Source organism: Pristis pectinata, chromosome 8, assembly GCF_009764475.1.
Source record: "Pristis pectinata isolate sPriPec2 chromosome 8, sPriPec2.1.pri, whole genome shotgun sequence".
NCBI classification, from domain to species: domain Eukaryota; kingdom Metazoa; phylum Chordata; class Chondrichthyes; order Rhinopristiformes; family Pristidae; genus Pristis; species Pristis pectinata.
Window position 1 is genome coordinate 43,555,267 of NC_067412.1, and position 21,900 is coordinate 43,577,166.

The 21,900-nt window shown below is 46.9% G+C and overlaps 1 protein-coding gene across 1 annotated transcript in view; it reads left to right on the forward strand.

The window, feature by feature from the left end:
• grid2ipb (glutamate receptor, ionotropic, delta 2 (Grid2) interacting protein, b) overlaps positions 1–21,900 on the forward strand; it is a 151,748-nt gene that overhangs the window by 49,370 nt on the left and 80,478 nt on the right. Inside the window, exon 4 of the mRNA XM_052021789.1 lies at positions 8,990–9,247. Within this exon, the coding sequence (XP_051877749.1) occupies positions 8,990–9,247 (258 nt within the window). The remainder of the gene's footprint in view (positions 1–8,989; positions 9,248–21,900) is intronic.

A 21,900-nucleotide genomic window follows, 5' to 3' on the forward strand; every position in this document is an offset into this window, starting at 1 on the left:
ATTCTAAGAGATAGGATCTATGAGAATTTAGAGAATCATGGACTGATTAGGGACAGCCAGCATGGCTTTGTCAAGGGAAGATCATGTCTCACAAGCCTGATAGGATTGTTTAAGGAGGTGACCAGGAAGATTGATGAAGGTAGTGCAGTAGATGTGGTCTACATGGATTTTAGTAAGGCGTTTGACAAGGTCAGAGGGCATGGGATCCAAGGAGGCTTGGCCGTGTGGATTCAGAATTGGCTTGCCTGTAGTAAGCAGAGGGTTGTGGTAGAGGGAGTGCATATAGATTGGAGAGCTGTGACTAGTGGTGTCCCACAAGGATCAGTTCTGGGACCTCTACTTTTCGTGACATTTATTAATGACTTGGATGACGGGGTGGAAGGCTGGGTTAGCAAGTTTGCAGATGACACAAAGGTTGGTGGTGTTGTGGATAGTGTGGAGGACTGTTGAAGCTTGCAGAGGGATATTGATAGGATACAGAGCTGGGCTGATAAGTGGCAGATGGAGTTCAATCTGGAGAAGTGTGAGGTGGTACACTTTGGAAGGACAAACTCCAAGGCGGAATACAAGGTAAATGGCAGGATTCTGGGTAGTGTGGAGGAGCAGAGGGATCTGGGGGTTCATATCCATAGATCACTGAAAGTTGCCTCACAGGTGGATAGGGTAGTTAAGAAAGCTTATGGGATGTTAGCTTTCGTAAATTGTGGGATCGAGTTTAAGAGCCACGAAGTAACGATGCAGCTCCACAAAACTCTGGTTAGACCACACTTGGAGTACTGTGTCCAGTTCTGGTCGCCTCATTATAGGAAGGATGTGGAAGCGTTGGAGAGGGTGCAGAGGAGATTTACCAGGATGCTGCCTGGTTTAGAGAGTATGGATTATGAGGAGAGACTAAGGGAGCTAGGGCTTTACTCATTGGAGAGAAGGATGATGAGGGGAGACATGATAGAGGTGTACAAAATATTACGAGGAATAGATAAAGTAGACAGCCAGCGCCTCTTTCCCAGGGCACCAATGCTCAATACAAGAGGGCAAGGCTTTAAAGTAATGGGTGGGAAGTTCAAGGGAGATATCAGAGGGAGGTTCCTTACCCAGAGAGTGGTTGGTGCATGGAATGCGCTGCCTGGGGTAGTGGTGGAGACAGGTACGTTGGTCAAATTCAAGAGATTGTTAGATAAGCATATGGAGGAATTTAAAATAGGAGGATATATGGGAAGAAGGGGTTCGATAGTCTTAGGCGTGGTTTAAAGGTCGGCACAACATGGTGGGCCGAAGGGCCTGTATTGTGCTGTATTTTTCTATGGTTCTATGGTTCTTTGGACATGTACAGTGTAACATGACTGTAATACAATGCTCATTTGCAGCATTAGAAGCAGAAAATAAGTAACACTTTCCTGCTTTAAAACTCTGTCACTCACAGACTTGACATGTATTGCAGGTGTGCTAGTTGGAGGGCTGTACTGAATTCAGGAAGTTGACTGGGAAATCAGAATGCAAGGAAAATCTGTGTCTATGATTTTTTTTGGTGAGATTACCTGCCATTATTACCTCTTTGTGGTAATAATGGCAGGTTACACCTCTGTGGCGTTTTCTCTGGGTGTGCTGGAGCTTAAGTAAAAAAAGATCTCAGGAGCATAAGCGGCTGCGGAAGCTGATGGATGGCGCCTTGTGTCTGAAAAAGATAGTTCTTTTCAGAAAATGGTGGAAACAGCAAATCAGACAGCATATGTGGAAAGAGAAACAAAGTTAGTATCTCAGGTCTTGGACCTTTGACAAAAAGGAAAGAGAAAATAAATTGCAGAGAAGGTGGAGAAGGTATGGGAGAGAAATTCCCTTCATCTTACCTGTAGTTTGAGAATAATCGGTTGCCCTTTTCAGCTGAGATGAGGAGGAATTTCTTTTCTCAGAGGGTATTGAATCTTTGGAATTCTCTAGTCCTGAGAGCTGTAGAGAATTTGAAGATTGACAAACACTTATACTGCAAGGGAATCAAGGGGTATGGGGAGAGAACAGGAAACAGTAGGTGGCACATCTGGTAGAGCCGCTGCCTCACCGGTGACCCGGGTTCAATCCCAATTTTGGCTGCTGTCTGTATGGAATTTGCCTGTACTCCCTGTAACACTGTGGGTTTCCTCTGAGTGCACCAGTTTCCTCCCACATCCCAAAGTTGGCAAGTTGGTGTGTTAATTGGCCACTGTAAATTGTCCCTAGTGTGTAGTTGAATGGTAGAATCTGGGGGAGGGGGGAATTGAAGAGAATGTGAGGAGAATAAAAGGTGGCATTAATGTAGAATTAGTGTAAAATTGATGGTTGATGGTTCGTGCAGACTCCATGCCTTATCTGTCTTTGACTGTATGAAAGTGTGTTGAGGGCAAAATTGGATCAGCCATGATTTTAGTGAATCGGCTTGAGGGCTGACTGCTCCTTGTTCTAAGCCACGTTTTCAGAGAGTTTGCATGATTCTTTTGGAGAAAAGCAGGCGGTCAACGTTTCGGGTCAGGACCCTTCTTCAGGTATTCATGCCGTTAGGCTGCAAGGTTCCAAGATGGAAAATGAGATTCTGTTCTTCCAGTTTGCACTTGGAATTCTCCTGGCAGTGGAGGAAGCCAAGGACTGTCATTATCAGTGATAGTGTGGGAAGGGGAGTTGAAGTGACCTGAAACGTTAACCGCCTGCTTTTCTTCATAGATGTTACCTGGTCTGCTGAGTTCCTCCAGCGTCATAGTGTTTTTTTGTCTAGATTCCAGCATCTGTAGTCCTTCGTTTCTCCTGCATGATTCTTTCCCTGCTATATTAAGCCTTTGTACAGAGGATAGATCTTGGGGACAAGGGCTATCCCCTTGTTCCTTGTCATTTGATTACCACCCTTGCTCCAGTTAGTGCTTTACTATGATGAGCACAGGAGCCGTCTAACTGCCCAAGGTGTGATTCCAGTCCTGCACCACTCTGTGGTACTGTCCAGAGTGTTCCTGTGGTGTGCTCCACAACCTAATTATCTCATGAAGCTGGCACATTAGCTTTCCTTTGCCCTGCGCTAAACTGCAGCCTGAAGTGTCTGTTCATGTAAAACACATACCTTTAATCTAGCCTGTTCAACCTTGCGAAGCATGATGGTGTCAGGTTCAGTGACACACTTTCCTCCTCCCTTCTGTGAGGTGCTTTTTGTGCAGCATAAAGATGTCCACATTTTTGTCACCAGTGGCATCCTCAGCTTCAGCAGGGATGATACTCTGTAAAAATGCAATGCTCCTATCGAGTCTGATAGGACCTCTCCTCCAGTCTGATCAATCTTTGTGATTGGAATGGTCTACCTCCAAGTTTGCTAGGACAGGCCGCTGTTGTGGGTGACCTTATCTTTCCTAATATCGCAGAGCGTTCAAATCAAAGTGTTGTAATTATATGATTTTTAGAGTTCAGGTATTGTGTTTGTTGTATGATTTGAGCATTGTGACTTGTTAAGATCAGCTGTTTTGTTAAGGAGTGTTTGAGCGCGCGCGCGTGTGTGTGTGTGTGTGTGTGGAGTGTTGGGGTGTGGAGTGATTTGTGAGGTGTGTAAGTTTTACTGCTGTGGTTTGTGCCTATAGCAAGGCTGCATTTGTGAACTATAATTAGACCATAAGACACACCTTGACATGGACTTTCTTCCTGTGCGGCTCCAGGTGTAGGAATGTTCTGTGATTTGCCACATCTCACCATCTCTTTTTCATCTCAGCTCTGTATGCTCTCTAGGATCTCTGGCATATGGCTTCTCCTCTTGATCTCATCCACAAAGAAATGAGTACCAATGTCAGGGAAGTAGCTGCAGTTACAACTTTGACTAAGAAGAATCTACCATATAAGTATGTTAGTTGTTCCAGTATATTTTAGGCAAACTCTTAGAAAGCTTAAATCAAGGTAAAATGAATAACATTTACAATCACGTGAGTTAATCCAGGTTAACTAGCAGTAATATACGAATGATTTTACTTAATTTAATAGAGACTATGAAGAAGTTGTTGAGGAGATAGACATCGATGCACTAGTAGGGATGGAAGCTATGGCGATAAAGAGAGACTTAGTATATTGCAATGATTTTCACACAAGCAAGCAATTTTTGATCTGGGTCACAGGGTTCCTGGGTGCTCTGGTTTCCTTTCATATCCCAAACATGTGCCAGCTTATGGGTTAATTGGCCACTGTAAATTACCCACTGTGTAGGTGGCTGTGTAGGTGGAAAAGACCTTTTCCCTGGTGAGCATTGTGTTGGTTGAAATTTCATGAACTTAAAATTACCACCAAGAGAAGTGGGACTGAGTTTAAAGGATATTCAGTTACAAATAGCATTGTTGAAATATGGAATGCTTTACCACAGCAAATATTAAAGGCTGGGACTACTGGACCTTTAGAAAGAAAATTAGATAAACATTAGAAGCAAGGGCAGCACAGTGGCACAGCTAGTAAAGCTGCTGTCTCACAGTGGCAGAGACCCAGGTTCAATCCTGACCTCAGGACCTATCTTTATGGAGTTTGCTCTCCCTGTGACTGTGTGAGTTTCCTCTGGGTGCGCCAGTTTCTTCCCACATCCCAAAGGCATGTGGATTGGTAGTTAATTGGCCACTGTAAATTGCTCCTACTGTGTAGGTGAAGTAGTTGATGAGAATGTGGAGAGAATAAAATGGGACTAATGTAGGATTAGTGTAAATAGATTGTTGATGGTTAGTGCAGTTCTTGGTGGGCCAAAGGGCTTGTTTCTGTGCTGTATCCCTCTATGACTCTACGATTCTAAGGGAAGATGCAGGGTAATGGGTTAATATTTGATTGCAATGGTGAAGAGTAAGCACAAACATAATGTGCTGTAAATGATTTGACAAACTAACAATGAATTCACTGGAATTTATACAGTTAAGAAGTCAACCAATTTTTTTCAAGTTAACAAGGATTTTTAATGGAATGGATAGAGAGAAATAATTTCCACTGGTTCGGGAATCTAGAAATATCAGGCAAAGTATAAGAATTAGACTCAGATCGTACTAGACTGGATTTAGGAGGCACTTTTATATGAAGAAAATGGGAGGAGTTTGGAATGCTTTTAAGCAAACGGTTATTGATGGTAGTTTAATTTACATTTTAAGTCTAAGATTGATTAGTTTTTTTTCAAACTCAGGTCACTGACCAGCCACCAAGGTTATTGACATGTGGAAAACACATGGTTAGCTAATGATCTATTCCACTTGCTATGTTCCTAAACATACATGTTTCCAAGGAGAAAGTATTTACTTGCCCTGTTTTAGTAGGAAAGGGACTCAAACATTCAGGAAGAGTACTCACTGGTGGCAGGTAACTTAATCTCTCTTGGTATGTGAAACAGGCCACCAACTATTTGGTGGAAGACCATTGCAAAAGTGCATAAATTAGAACTGAGCAGTACTGTGCCACCCCAGCAAGATGAGCTGATTTGAATATTGTCTTCGTGTTGGCTCTTTATATTCAGTTAAGGACCAATTAGTTCGCTATGTCTGCCACTCAACTACAAAGTCACCTTTGCTGCTTTGTACTGTCACCTATACAATGCTCAATTTCTTTTAATGTCACCCCAGATAATGCTGACACCAGAAAGCAAGAAATAACCCCACAATGTAACCACCTGTCAAGTAGCCCACATCCTTGAAGAACTGGCATAGATATACATCCTACGGAAGATCAGATGGAGGAAATCAGAAGGTAGCAACAAGGCAATCTCTGAGCATCACTGAAAATAGACTAAGTGTCAGTGACGTGCAAAGTCCAAAAGGGAAAAGCTTGGATAAACACAAAGTTACTGAAGGCCTTGGATTTGTATCTTGCTGGTTAATCAATAAAATTTCTTAGAATTTTCTTTGAATCTTCAGAACTCCTTGCACAGAGTGCCAGAAAACATGTTGATACACTTTTATGACATTGGTATTGATGTTCAATGGGATTTTAGGAGCCTGAACCATAAAAGAGGTGACATCGCCATGGTAACATGATGCAGATGCCACCCGGGGTTGGATGGGGGTAGGGTAGGTTATGGGACTCAAGCACTCAAGTGGTAATTGATGGTGTGGAGGAAAATATTCCAGGATGGGTGCGATAGAGAGTGCATGCCTTCCTGCTGATATAGGGCAGGTCATTGTGCTGAGAGGATGATAGGATTGATTTATCAGGGCTCAATGGTTGCTTTTCCCTGAAAGCCCAATCAGTCAATTTTTATCACTGGTTTGCCTGGCCTTGTTTCAGCCTTGACCATTTCTCCTCCTTTCTGCTGAGTGGATTAGAGCAGGTCCAGAAATTATTTATGAGTATTATTCCCAGGATGAGGATTTGCAGTTACAATGATAGATTACACAAGCTGGTGATACAAGAAATTCTGCAGATGCTGGAATCTGGAGCAATACACAAAAAGTGCTGGAGGAACTCAGCAGGTCAGGCAACATCTACGGAGGGAGGTAAACAGTTATCGTTTTGGGCCGAGACCCTTCATCAGGAACTGTTTTCTTTGACAAAGAAAAGATATGATAGAAATAAATAAAATGTTGGGTCAGGACAGAGTGGACAGTGGGAGGATATTCCCATCGATGAGGACAAGAAATCACAGGTATAAAATAAAGGGGAAGAGGATTCGGAGTGAGATGAGGAAAAACTTTGTTACTCTGTGTGTGGTTGGAATCTGGAATGTACCGACAGCAGATGTGGCAGAGGCCTTCTGAACTAGAAAAACATATCATGAAGGCATATTACAAAGGCTCTAGGGAAAGAGTCAGTGGATGCAACTAGAGAGTTTCTCAGGTAGTGAGCCAGCACAGACAGGAAGGGCTGAACGGCCTCCTTCTGCACTGTAACCATTCTATGATTCTGTGATTCTATCAATGTAAAATTGTGCAGCATAGATCATGCACAGATGAACTTACTTTATTTATGCTGTAGAGAGGGACCTATTGCCCGCATTGATCCACCCAGGCAGTGGAAGCCCTGCTTCACACAGTGATCATGTTCATCAGAATGCTGGCAGTGGCCTGAACCATTTTCTATTTGTCTTTGATGAAAATTCCTGACTATTCTAAATGTCTGGAGTTGCAAGGTGTTGGCCTAGCTCCCAGCAGCTATCCATCTAACCTGCCTGCTCCGCCAACAGGTCAAAGTACTATGGTCTGCTGCAAGATTATAATATAACTGCTCCCAGAGTGTCTCCTGATCAGCTACACTACTGTGATTTGGTGGGCCAACAGAAGTTTGTTGGAATCTTATCTTTTAGCCCATTTACGTATGGGTTTGTTTTAGTTGTAGTGATAGCTACACAGATGCCTTCGTCAAACCCTTGCATTTCTGAGAAACTAGCTGGTGAAAGTACATTGATGCTCTTTTCCACAGGGTAAGTAACACATGACTTCCTCATAAATAAGTCTTCATTAACTTGCTTGGTGCACTGGTAAGCCAACATCTGACTAGTCGGGAATGATGATGTGAAACAATAGGGTGGTATAAAACCAGGGAGGTCTGTCTCTTTGGTTGATATGGTCTGTTTAGGGTTCAGAAGGTGATATTTCTCAGTGAAAGCTCCCCTACTGAAATGTAGATGATAAAGGTAGTTCTGCAGACTTGCTGAAAAAGGCGTACTTGGATGAGGTGAAGTAGGTTGAGTCCACCGCAAGTACTTGAGCAGCAAGTAGACACAATTTGTCTGATTCTGCTTGAAAACCTCTTCATCTTACAGACTTAAGACAATATGAGCAGGGCCCAATGTAAACCTCTTGCTATATCCACACTTGATATCCGGTGGCAGCATAAATGCTGCTATTCTGAGTGACCAACTAATGTGAGCTAGATAACAGATGAACAGTGGTAGGTGGAAGAAACAAAACTAAAGTCGTGCTTGGTACAAAGTTCAGTGACAACAGCTTCCATCGAAAAGACATGCAACTATTATAAACCAGACATCCTTTAAACTGTGCTGCTCTGTAGAATACAATGTGGAACATTCTCAGATCCCACTTTATTCCAGGTACTCAGAGAATGAAGTTTATGCTGCAAGTGATCACAGAGGACTTGTCGCAGACTTCCATAGATTGAAATAATTGTCCTTAAAGAGGTCCTCTAAAAATGAGAGTATTTTTGTTCTAACTGCATATAATCAGTTCAATGGCATATGCAGCCAAAACTACCTGTTGAATTCCACTCTGCCCCCTCATTGTATTTGGGACTCACTCCCTGGGATCACATCAGGAAATCTGTCCTAGTTTTTCCCTACGTATTTTGTTTTGAAATTGGGAGTGAATAATCAAGTTGTTTGGATAGTCACTGCACTGTGTATTACTCTGTGTAGGTTAAACATAACACTTAAGAAGTATTTAGATGAGTACTGGAATTGCAGGGTGTAGAAAGTTACAGACCAAATGCTGGTAAATGGGATTAGTATAGATGGGTACTCGATGGTCAGCATATTCATGATGGGCCGAAGAGCCTGTTTCTGTATTGTATAACTTAATGACATAGTAGCTACTCATGGTGACTCTGTGGACTTTCACACAAATGAAAGTTAGATTCTTGAGCAGGTGGCACAGAGTCTTTATATTGAACTCTGGACTGTCACTTCTCTTTATCCTTAAATATAATGGTTTGAAACAGCAAAGCCTCTAAATTTAGCCCATATATCTGTCAAGATGCTCATCTGAATGCTAAACTAATATCAAAATTCCTGCAAGACAGATGCTTTGTGCATTAGAATGGGAAACGATGTAATTGGTACAAAGAAATGTTAGATTAACAGCTTTGTCATCTTAAGGAGTGCTCCTGACACTGCCCACGATTTCAGAAATAAGCATTCACGTGGGTATGATAAATGACTGCAGATGAAGCAGTGTTAACTGGAGGTGGTGATTAGCTCCATCTTCCTTGTCAATTTGCTTAAACCTCTTCATAGTTAGTCAGCTGTGCCTTATGGAGACTTGTGACTTGATGCTTTCCTATTTCTGGTCTTTGTCATGTTTGCCAGGATTTTCATCCCAAAGAAGCACCGTCAGAGGTTCGACGAGGTCGTGTCACAAAGCCTCATCAGCAAGGTCAGCAGCAGCAAAAGCAGGGCTGACAGCACCAGCCGTCTGCGCAGAAGCAGAAGCGAAGACCACCAGGAACGTCTGCTTGTGTCCACCCGTGCTAGCTCAGCCCCTCGAAACCCAGAGGAACCAGGGCAGAGTATCAGAAAACAAGGCTCTATCTTAGGCGGCAGTGTGAGATCAGCACCCTCTCGTAGGTAAAGAAACAGGTTCAAAATCACATGTTGTAGTAAGAGTGCACAGAGCTCTGTTCCAGTGTGACACTGTAATATCATTGTTGGTGTTCTCTTGCATGCTTTTTGTGCCATGAATTCCCCTGCTGTGCTATATCCTTGGTTAGGTTAGAGTGTTAATGATGTGATTGCATTCCTGTGTGCTATGTGTGCATTCTTGTCCCATCAACATGTTGAAATCTCGTGTTGTTGAAGTGTTGGTGTGCCATTGTAAGGTATTCATCAGGCCTTTCACATACTGACTTGTTCTTACAGGTTTGTTCTTACAGTGCTCAAACAGTGTTTACATTGATGTTGCACCTTCAGTGTTGATCTTGAATTCACTCAAACCCATCCACTATTAACTTAATTAGAAAGTCTACAGCTGTTTGGGTTTGTAATGAACCACCCACTGGCCACATTCTCTTAGTTCATGTTATATTTTGGTTGGGTTTGTATAGGTCCTCACTCTGAATGTTTTTGTTGTTCCCCAATGTGGTCGTATTCAGGTTTTTCCCTCAATATGGTCATCTTTAGGATTTTGTGCCCTTGATTGCATTGGTTTTTTGTTGATCTGATTGTGTTTTTGTTTTCTTCAATCTGGACATGTTTGGGCTTTTGCTAACAGGTTATTTTGGGTTGCCATTTGCTCTGGCATTCTCTGGGTTGGCCTCTGCTCTGGCTGCATTTGGGTGAACCTCACTCTGGCTCTGATTGATTGGCTCTCACCCTGGATATATTTGTGTTGGCCAGAGCTTTGACTGACAAGTGCTTTGCATTTGGCTTGGCAATATTTGTATCAGCACTCCACTTTGGCCGTATTTGGGTTGGAAGATGCTCTTTGAGTTGCTGATTTAACTGTCTGTGTTTAGGGCTTGTTACTCTGGTTCTGTTTGAGTTTGATGTTGATCTGGCTATTGGTTGGGTTAGCGCTAAGTCTGACTGTTTTTGGCATTTCCTTGTTTTGGAACATAGAACAGTACAGCACAATACAGGCCCTTCGGCCCACAATGTTGTGCTGACCTTTAAACCTCACCTAAGACTATCTAACCCCTTCCTTCCACATATCCCTCTATTTTAAATTCCTCCATATGCCTATCTAGTAATCTCTTGAATTTGACCAATGTACCTGCCTCCACCACTACCCCAGGCAGCGCATTCCATGCACCAACCACTCTCTGGGTAAGGAACCTCCCTCTGATATCTCCCTTGAACTTCCCACCCATTACTTTAAAGCCATGTCCTCTTGTATTGAGCATTGGTGCCCTGGGAAAGAGGCGCTGGCTGTCTACTCTATCTATTCCTCTTAATATTTTGTATACCTCTATTATGTCTCCCCTCATCCTCCTTCTCTCCAAAGAGTAAAGCCCTAGCTCCCTTAGTCTCTCCTCATAATGCATACTCTCTAAACCAGGCAGCATCCTGGTAAATCTCCTCTGCACCCTTTCCAATGCTTGCACATCTTTCCTATAATGAGGCAACCAGAATTGATCACAGTACTCCAAGTGTGGTCTAACCAGAGTTTTGTAGAGCTGCATCATTACTTCGTGGCTCTTAAACTCGATCCCACGACTTATGAAAGCTAACATCCCATAAGCTTTCTTAACTACCCTATCCACCTGTGAGGCAACTTTCAGGGATCTGTGGATATGAAACCCCCATCCCTCTGCTCCTCCACACGACCCAGAATCCTACCATTTACCTTGTACTCCGCCTTGGAGTTTGTCCTTCCAAAATGTACCACCTCACACTTCTCCGGATTGAACTCCATCTGCCACTTGTCAGCCCACGTCTGCATCCTATCAATATCCCTCTGCAGTCTTCAACAGTCCTCCACACTATCCACAACATCACCGACCTTTGTGTCGTCTGCAAACTTGCCAACCCACCCTTCCACCCCCTCATCCAAGTCATTAATAAATATCACGAAAAGTAGAGGTCCCAGAACCGATCCTTGTGGGACACCACTAGTCATAGCCCTCCAATCTGAATGAACTCCCTCCATCACAACCCTCTGCTTTCTACAGGCAAGCCAATTTTGAATCCACACGGCCAAGCCTCCTTGGATCCCATTCCCTCTGACCTTCTGAAGAAGCCTACCATGTGGAACCTTGTTAAGCGCCTTACTAAAATCCATGTAGACCACATCTACTGCACTACCCTCGTCAATCTGCCTGGTCACCTCCTTAAACAATCCTATCAGGCTTGTGAGACATGATCTTCCCTTCACAAAGCCATGCTGGCTGTCCCTAATCAGTCCATGATTCTCTAAATGCTCATAGATCCTATCTCTAAGAATCCTTTCCAACAGCTTGCCCACCACAGGCGTAAGGCTCACTGGTCTGTAATTCCCTGGACTATCTCTACTACCTTTTTTGACTAAGGGGACAACATTCACCATCCTCCAATCCTCTGGTACCATTCCTGTGGACAACAAGGACTCAAATATCCTAGCCAGTGGTTCAGCAATCTCCTCCTTCGCCTCACCGAGCAGCCTGGGGAATATTCCTAATATTTTCTAATAGCTCCAACACATCCTCTCTCTTGATATCTACATGCTCTAGAACATTAACCTTACCAACACTGTCCTCAGCATCATCAAGGCCCCTCTCTTTGGTGAATTACTGAAGAGAAGTATTCATTGAGAACTTCACCCACTTCCACAGCTTCCAGGCACATCTTCCCACCTTTGTCTCTACTCAGTCCTACCTTTACTCTCGTCATCCTTCTGCTCTTCACATAAGTGAAAAAAGCCTTGGGATTTTCCTTAATCCTACTTGCCAAGGCCTTTTCATGTCCCCTTCTTGCTCTCCTCAGCCCCTTCTTAAGTTCCTTCCTTGCTACCCTATATTCCTCATGAGCCCTATCTGATCCTTGCTGCCTACACCTTATGTATGTTGCCTTCTTCCTCCTATCTAGTTGTTCCACTTCTCTTGTCACCCATGGTTCCTTCACCCTGCCATTCCTTCTCTGCCTCACTGGGACAAATTTATCCCTAATATCCTGCAAGAGATCCCTGAACAATGGCCACACCTCCATAGTACGTTTCCCTTCAAAAATGTCATCCCAATTTACACTCTCAAGTTCTAGCCTTATAGCTTCATAATTTGTCCTTCCCCAATTAAATATCTTCCTGCCCTATCTGCTCCTAACCTTGTCCCTGACAATGCTAAAGGTTAGGGAGCGGTGGTCACTTTCCCCCAAATGCTCACCCAGTGAGAGATCTGTCACCTGACCCGGTTCATTACCTAATTCTAGATCTAATATGGCATTCCCTCTGGTCGGCCTGTCAACATACTGTGACAAGAATCCATCCTGGACACACTTAACAAACTCTACCCTGTCTAAACCTTTGGTACTAAGCAGTTGCCAATCAGTATTTGGGAAGTTGAAGTCTCCCATGATAACAACCCTGTTATTCTTGCACCCCAATCTGCTCCTCAATATCCCTGCTGCTCCCGGGGGGCCTATAGAATACTCCCAGTAGAGTAACTGCTCCTTTCTTGTTCCTAACTTCCACCCATACTGACTCTAGAGAGGATCCTTTTACATTACCCACCCTTTCTGCAGCTGTAATAGTATCCCTGACCAGTAATGCCACCTCTCCTCCTCTTCTCTGCCCCCCCCCCCCATCCCTTTTAAAACACTGAAGTCCAGGAATATTCAATATCCATTCCTGCCCTGGTGACAGCCAAGTCTCTGCAAGAGCCACAATATCATAGTCCCATGTACTTATCAAAGCTCTCAGTTCATCACCCTTATTCCTGATACTTCTTGCATTTAAGTAACTTCACCTAAGGCTATCCACCTTTCTACTTTGATACCCTATACTCTGCTTCTCCTTCCTCAAAGCCTCTCTACATGTTAGATCTGACTTTTCCCCATCCATTTCTTCCTTTGACCTACCCCTCTGGTTCCCATCCCCCTCACAAACTAGTTTAAGTGCTCCTGAACCACCCTGCCCTTGGGATTTTTCTCCTTTTGCCTATGCTTAGGGTGGGATTTTGTTGGCTATATCTGGGTTGGCTGTTGTTCTGCTATTATTTGCTCTGGCTGTGCTTGCTTTGAGTGTTGCTATGACCGTGCATCCATTGGTCTTCGATCTGGCCGAGCATGTGTTGGCCCTTGCTCTGGCCGAGCATGTGTTGGCCCTCGCTCTGGCTGTGTTTATATTAGCCCTCACTCTAGCCGTGTAGGTGTTGATCCAGCTCTCGTCGTGTTTGGGTTTCCTCTCTCTGGATATGTTAAGCTTGGTCCACTATCTGGCTAAGGGTGTTACTCACTCCAGCTGTTAGCCGCTGTGCTGACTGCTTTGCACTGTTCCCATGTTGGCACTGTGCTTGCATTCTGCTTTATGGTTCTTCTCTGTCTGTGTGTGTTTTGATGACCTCGCTGTGGCTGCATTTGTGTTGCCCCCTGCATTGGCCATGTATTGATTGGCCCTTGCTCTGGCTTTGGCTATATTGGTCTATGCTCTAGCTATGTTTGGATTTGCCCTCACTCTGTCTTCCTTTGCCTTGGCCCTCACTCTGGAGTTATTTGTCTTGGGTCTCTGTCTTCATTTGTTTTGGCCCTTGCTCTGGGTGCATTTGTGTTCCTTCTCTCTGGATTTGTTTAGCTTGGTCTGATTATGTTTGGGCATTTCTCACTCCTGATTTGCTTGGGTTAGCCATTATACTGGCCATATTTGTTCTTTCCTCTAAGCCTGCACTGCTTGCATTCTTCTTTCCCCGGCAATATTTATGGTTTTCAATCTACATTTGTTTGGCATGGACCTCACTTGAACTGCACCGGTCTCACCCTTGCTCTGGCTGTGCTTGGGATGCCCTGGCTCCGGGCTACTTCTTGCTGTGCTTCTTGGGTTGGAATTCAGTCTGCTATTATTTGAGTTTGTAGTTAATGTGGCTGAGTGTGGGTTGGAGCTCAGTTTGGCTGAGTTTGGGTTGGAGATCAGGTTGGCTGAGTTTGGGTTGGCACTTGGTCCGGCTGAGTTTGTTTGCCCACAACATTGAACTGGCCATATTTGCACTTTCCTTGTGCTGCCACTCTTGCATTTTCCTTGCTCTGGCTGAGTTTAGGTTTCGCCCTGTGTGTGTTTGGGTTGGCCCTCACTCTTTCTTGTGCTTGTGTTGGGCCTCTGTCTGGCTTCACATGGTTTGTCTTTCCTCTGGCTGCGTTTGGGCTGGGCCTTGCTCCGGATGTGTTTGGGTTGTGCTTATTGTAGCTATGATTGAGTTGTGCTTGCTGTAGTTTGGCTTTTGGTCGCTCTGTGTTTGGGTTTTCCTTGCTCTATGTGTAATTGTGTTGGCCTTGCTCTGGTTGTGTTTGGGCCGACACTCTATGCTTGGGTACTCCTCATTGTGGCTGCACAGATGTTTCTTTGCTCTGCTTCAGATTGTGGTGGAATTGCAGTGTTTGGGCCTGACTGTATCTGGCAGTGTTTGGACTGTGTCTGGTAGAGTTTGGGTTGTCCTGCCCTGGCTATGTTTGGGTTGTCTTTGCTTTGGCAGTGTTTGTGCTCTGGATGCTCCAGCAGTCTTTGTGTTGTGCTCACTCTGGTGCTGTTTGAGTTGTGCCCTCAGTAGTTGTGTTTGGGTTTTCCTTGTTCTTGCTACATGTGGGTTGGCCTCCACTCTCTTTGTGTTTGGGCTGACGCAGTTGGTTTCTGCTTGTGCATTTGGCACACTGGCTGCAAAGGTGTTTCTGTGCTCAGGCCTACATATTGTTCCTCCATGGGACTAGGGTTGAATTGCAGTGTTTGAGCTTCCTCTCTCTGGCTGTGTTTGCCCTTTGCTCTTTCTGAAATTTGGTTGGCCCTTACTCTGGCTTTGTTTGTTCAGTTCCTACCCCACTTTTTGTAAGCCTCATTTACGATGGCTGTCTTTGTGTTGTTGTCTAGTTTTTTTTAGGTTGTCATCACTCTGGCTGCATTTGAGATGACCATTGCTCCGGCTTTGTTTGGATTGTGCTTCGCTCTTTTTGTATGGGCTGGCCCTCCATCTTGCTGTGTGGGCTGTCCTTGCTCTGTCTTGTTATAGAGTCTTGGAGTTATGCAGTCATCCAGCACAGAAACAAGCCCTTGGCCCAACTTGTCCATGCTGACCAAGGTGTCTTCCTGAGCTAGACCCATTTGCCTGCTTTTGGTCCATATCACTTTAAACCTTTCCTATCCATGTACATATCCAAATATCTTTTAAACATTGTAATTGTACCCACCTTTACCACTGGCAGCTTGCTCTACATATCCATCATCCTCTGTGAAGAAAACCTTGTCCCTCAGGTCACCTTTAAATATTTCCCCACTCACTTAAGTATATGATAGTCTTAATAGTTTTAGACTCCCCTACCCTAGGAAAAAAACTGTGACAATCCATCTTATATACTGTATGCCCCTTGTAGCGGTTGCTACCGCGGAATAAAACAAGACGCTAGTCGGAGGATTGCCAAACAAGAACTGGTTTATTTTCCCGCCTTGCGCGGGCCCTTTAAGGGAGAATGTTCCCGCCCAAAACAACCGGCAATGACGTAAGTACTACATCATCAAGACTTTCCCGCGCGCGGGTTCTCCCCGTCGCTCGGAAAGACGAGGCCCGCCGCCATCTTGGGCCTCGTCGCTCCGACGCCGCGCGACCTGACTGCCGAGCCGGTTCGCCCAACTAAACGGTGAGTCGCCACACAACCCCCCCCAGAACCGGTGATACAGTCCCCAAGGTCCGTGGGCTGTGCCAGCTGCCGCGCAGGGGGCCGGCCTCTGCGTCGCGGCGTTGCAACCTCGACAGGTTGTTGCAGATCCAAATGGGCCGGTTTGAGGCGGTCCGCCGTGAAAACCTGTTCCCTGCCTCCAATGTCCAAAATAAAGGTGGATCCGTTATTCCGTATGACTCGGAACGGTCCCTCATATGGTCGTTGCAATGGCGCCCGGGGTGTGCCCCTGCGAACGAAAACAAACTTACAGTCCCGTAGTCCCTTGGGTTGGCAGGATGGGGCTTGACTGTGCCTTGAGGTGGGAATCGGGGCCGAGTTGCCAAGCTTCTCGCGCAGTCTTTGTAGGACTGCTGGGGGTTGTTCCCCTTGGTCCCGAAGGGCAGGTATGAAATCCCCGGGGACAACTAGGGGCGCCCCGTACACAAGCTCAGCTGACAAAGTGTGGAGGTCTTCTTTGGGGGCAGTGCGTATGCCGAGCAGGACCCAAGGCAGCTCGTCAACCCAGTTAGGACCCTTCAGGCGGGCCATCAAGGCTGATTTCAGATGGCGGTGAAAACGTTCCACCAACCTGTTTGATTGAGGATGGTGCAGCTGCGTCCCTAGCAGGTTCGCTAATGCAGCCCAGAGACTGGAAGTGAATTGGGTGCCTCTGTCTGAAGTGATGTGGGCCGGAACACCAAAACGTGCGACCCAAGTTGTGAGCAGCACCGGGGCGCAGGAATCAGTTGTGATGTCAGTCAGGGGGGTTGCCTCAGGCCACCTCGTGAACCGGTCCACAATGGTAAGGAGGTACCGGGCTCCTCTTGAAACCGGCAGAGGGCCGACGAGGTCGACGTGTATGTGGTCGAACCTCGTACGGGTAGGCTCGAACTGCTGTGGTGGGACCTTGGTGTGTCGCTGGATTTTTGACGTCTGGCAGTGCGGACAAGTCCTGGCCCACTCACTGACCTGTTTGCGCAGGCCATGCCAGACAAACTTGCTGGCGACCAGTCGGACAGTAGATCTGATGGACGGGTGCGCCAACCCATGTACCGAGTCAAAAACGCGTCTCCGCCAGGCTGCAGGGACTATAGGGCGGGGCTGACCCGTCGCAATGTCGCAAAGTAGGGTCCGCTGACCTGGACCAACCAAGAAATCTCGGAGCTGCAGACCCGAGACTGCGGTTCTGTAGCTGGGCAGTTCGTCGTCGGCTTGCTGTATGTCAGCCAGGGCCGTGTAGTCGACACCCAAGGATAGGTTGTGGATGGTTGGTCTGGAAAGTGCATCAGCAACGACATTATCCTTTCTGGAGACATGTTGGATGTCAGTTGTGAATTCGGAAATGTAGGATAAATGTCTCTGCTGATGAGCTGACCAGGGATCGGAGACTTTGGAGAAGGCAAAAGACAGAGGCTTATGATCGGTGAAAGCGGTGAAAGGCCTGCCTTCTAGAAAGTATCGGAAATGCCGGACCGCCAGATACAGTGCTAGAAGTTCCCGATCAAAAGCGTTGTACTTCAGTTCGGGCGGTCTAAGATGCTTGCTGAAAAATGCCAAGGGTTGCCAGCGGCCTTCGAGTAGCTGTTCCAGTACCCCACCCACCGCGGTGTTGGACGCGTCTACCGTGAGGGCAGTCGGGACGTCAGTCCTGGGGTGTACAAGCATCGTGGCGTCTGCCAGGGCGTCTTTGGCCTTAACGAAAGCAGCCGCAGCCTCGTCAGTCCAGGTGATGTCCTTGCCCTTACCAGCCAGCAGCGAGAACAGAGGGCGCATGATACGGGCTGCTGCAGGGATGAACCGATGGTAAAAGTTGACCATCCCAAGGAATTCCTGTAGGCCTTTGACTGTGTCGGGGCGGGCAAAATGGCGGATAGCATCCACCTTGGCGGGTAGGGGTGTTGCCCCGTCGCTGGTGATTTTGTGGCCGAGGAAATCGATAGAGTCAAGTCCGAATTGGCACTTGGACGGGTTGATCGTGAGGCCGAAATCGCGGAGGCGGGAATACAGCTGGCGGAGGTGGGAAAGGTGTTCCTGGCGGTTACGGCTGGCGATCAGTATGTCGTCTAAGTAAATGAACACCAAGTCCAGGTCCTGGCCTACCGCGTCCATCAGCCGCTGGAAGGTCTGCGCGGCGTGCTTAAGGCCGAACGGCATCCAAAGGAATTCAAACAGGCCGAATGGGGTGATAATCGCAGTTTTGGGGACGTCATCAGGATGGACCGGGATTTGGTGGTATCCCCTAACGAGGTCCACTTTGAAAAAGATGCGGGCCCCGTGTAAGTTCGCTGCGAAGTCCTGGATGTGAGGGATGGGATAGCGGTCTGGGGTGGTGGCATCATTCAGCCTGCGGTAGTCGCCGCAGGGCCTCCACCCTCCGGTGGCTTTGGGGACCATGTGCAGGGGGGAGGCCCAGGGGCTGTCTGATCTGTGAACAATCCCCAGCTCCTCCATGTGACGGAACTCTTCCTTTGCCAGGCGGAGCTTGTCTGGAGGTAATCATCATGCTCGGGCATGAAGGGGTGGCCCTGTAGTAATGATGTGGTGTCGTACCCCGTGTTTGGGCCTAGAATTTGTAAACGAAGGTGCCAAAATTGATGGGAATTCGGCTAGGAGCTTGGCGAAATCGTCGCCAGAAAGGGAAATGGAGTCCAGGCGCAGGGCTGGTGGGCTGATTTCTCCCAGGGGATAGGTCCGGAGAGTGCTAGAGTGGACTAACCGCTTCCTTCGCAGGTCGACTAACAGGTTGTGGGCCCGAAGGAAATCGGCTCCCAGGAGTGGTCGGGCGACGGTGGCAAGGGTAAAGGTCCAGGTAAAACGGCTGCCGCCAAATTGTAATTGAAGTGTACGGGTGCCGAAAGACCGTATCATTGTACCGTTGGTGGCATTGAGTAGAGGACCTGGTGGAACTGTCACGAGTTTTGCGGCCGGTCAGGGGCAAAATACTGACCTCCGCTCCAGTATCAACGAGGAAACGCCGTCCAGATTTCTTGTCCTGAACGAAGAGGAGGCTCTGTCGGCGGCCAGCCGCCGTAGCCATCAGCGGCGGCTGGCCCTGGCGTTTCCCTGAAACTTGCAGGGTGGGCGGCATCGACGGGCCTCCGCACCCCACCTCTGATGGTAGAAGCACAGCTGGTCACCTGTGTCGTTGTCTGCGTTCCTGGGGCATGGCTGCTCAGTTGCTGGGGCCGGGCGAAGCGGGCGTTGGGCTCGCGGCCTGGTGATTTGACTGACGGACGAACCGCTCTCGCGCTTGGCCCTCCACAGGACATCTGCCCGGGCGGCCACCTCACAGGGGTTGCTGAAGTCGGCGTCAGCTAACAACAAGTGGATGTCATCGGGGAGCTGTTCGAGGAAGGCCTGTTCGAACATCAGGCATGGCTTGTGTCCCTCGGCCAATGCCAGCATCTCATTCATTAGGGCGGATGGGGATCTGTCCCCCAGGCCATCCAGATGAAGCAGGCGGGCGTCGCGCTCACGACGGGAGAGGCCGAAGGTCCTAATCAAAAGGTCTTTGAAAGCCGGGTACTTACCTACCTCCGGAGGCGACTGGATGAAGTCTCCAACCTGGGCAGCTGTCTCTTGGTCCAGAGAGCTAACCACATGGTAGTACTTCGTGGAGTCGGAGGTGATCTGCCGAAGGTGGAATTGTGCTTCGGCCTGGTCAAACCAGACGCTGGGCTGAAGTGTCCAAAAGGTGGGCAGCTTGAGGGCCACTGCGTTGGCTGCTGCGCTGTCGTCCATTGCGCGGGTCCAAAAGCCGTTTGGACCGTCGGGGTCACCAATGTAGCGGTTGCTACCGCGGAATAAAACAAGACGCTAGTCAGAGGATTGCCAAACAAGAACTGGTTTATTTTCCCGCCTTGCGTGGGCCCTTTAAGGAAGAATGTTCCCGCCCAAAACAACTGGCAATGACGTAAGTACTACGTCATCAAGACTTTCCCGCGCGCGGGTTCTCCCCGTCGCTCGGAAAGACGAGGCCCGCCGCCATCTTGGGCCTCGTCGCTCCGACGCCGCGCGACCCGACTGCCGAGCCGGTTCGCCCGACTAAACGGTGAGTCGCCACACCCTCATAGTTTTACAAACCTCAATAAGGTCACGCCTTGGCCTCCTTTGTTCCAGGGTAAACAGTCCTAGTCTATCCAGTCAAGCCCTTTATTCCCAGCAACATCCCTGTGAATCTTTTCTGCACCCTCTCGAGCTTAATCACATCCTTCTCCTAGTATGGCAGCCAGAACTGCACACAATATTCCAGCTGCAGTCTCACCAACGTCTTGTACAGCTGTAACATGAGGTCTCAACAAACATGCCTTCTTCAGCATCCTGTTCACCTGCATCACCACTTTCAGGGAACTATGTACTTGTACCCTAGGTCTCTCTGTTTTGAAACATTCCCCAGGTTCTATCATTGTGTATGTCCTGCTCTGGTTTAAATGAATCACTTTGCACTTGTATGAGTTCAATTCCATCTGCCAGCCCTTTGCCACTTTCCCAGTTGATCTAAATCCTGTTGTAACTTTAGACAGCCTTCTACACTGTCTACTATACCACGAATTTTGGTGTCATCCACAAACTTACTAATCACTTTTTGGTCTATAACCTTCAATGCCTTGTCAGTTAAAGTGCTTGTCTCGATACTGCTTAAATGTTTTAGAACATAGAACATAGAACAGTACAGCACAGGAACAAGCTCTTTGGCCCACAATGTTGTGTCAAACTAATTAAACTAGTCATTAAACACCTAAGTAAACTAGTCCCTCGACCTACATAATGTTCATATCCCTCCGTTCTCTGCACATTCATGTGCCTATCTAAGAGCCTCTTAAAATGCCTTTATCATATGTGCCTCTACTACCACACCTAGCAGTGCAATCCAGGCACCCACCACTGTGTAAACAAAATATCACCACATATCTCCTTTAAACTTACCCCCTCTCACCTTAAATGTATGCCCTCTAGTATTATATATTTTGACCCTGGGAAAAAGATACTGCCTGTCTACTCTACCTATGCCTCTCATAATCTTATAAATAAACTTCTATCAGATCTCCCCTTATCTTCCGCCGTTCCAACTCAAATTTGTCCAACCTCTCCTTACAGCACATGCCCTCTAATCCAAGCAGCACCCTAGTATACCTCTTCTGCACCCTCTCCAAAGCCTCCACATCCTTCCTACAATGGGGCAACCAGAACTCAATGCAATACTCCAGATGTGGCCTTAACAAAGTTTTATAAAGCTGCAACATAACTTTCTGACTCCTGAACTCAATGCCTTGACAAGTATGCCATACGCCTTCTTTACCACCTTATCAACCTTTGCAGCCACTTTCAGGGAGCTATGGACTTGGACCCCAAGATCCCTCTCTGCATCAGTGCTATTAAGGGTTCTGCCATTAACAATGTACTTTCCCTTCACATTTAGAGTCATAGAACAACAAGCACAATACAGGCCCTTCGGCCTACCATGTTGTGCCGACCTTCAAACCACTCCTAAGACGATCTAACCCCTTCCTCCCACATATCCCTCTATCTTAAATTCCTCCATATGTTTATTTTACAATCTCCCAAAGTGCAACATCTTACACTTGGCCGGATTAAAGTCCATCTGCCATTTCTCCACCCATAAAGAACATAGAATGGAACTGCAGAGGACAGGCCCTTTGGCCCATGATGTTGTGCCGAACTAATTAAACCAAATCCTCCTAATCAATCTAATCCCTCTTCCTCGCACATTGACCATATCCCTCCCTTCTCTGTATATTCATAACTGCAACTGATCTTTATCCCACTGTATCCTTTGGGAATTATTTACATTATCCACAATGCCACCAATCTTTATATCGTCTGCAAATTTGCTAACCCACCCATCCATGTTTTCATCCAAGTCATTTATATATATGACAAACAGCAGAGGTCCCAGCATGGATCCCTGCGGAACACCACTAGCCACGGACCTC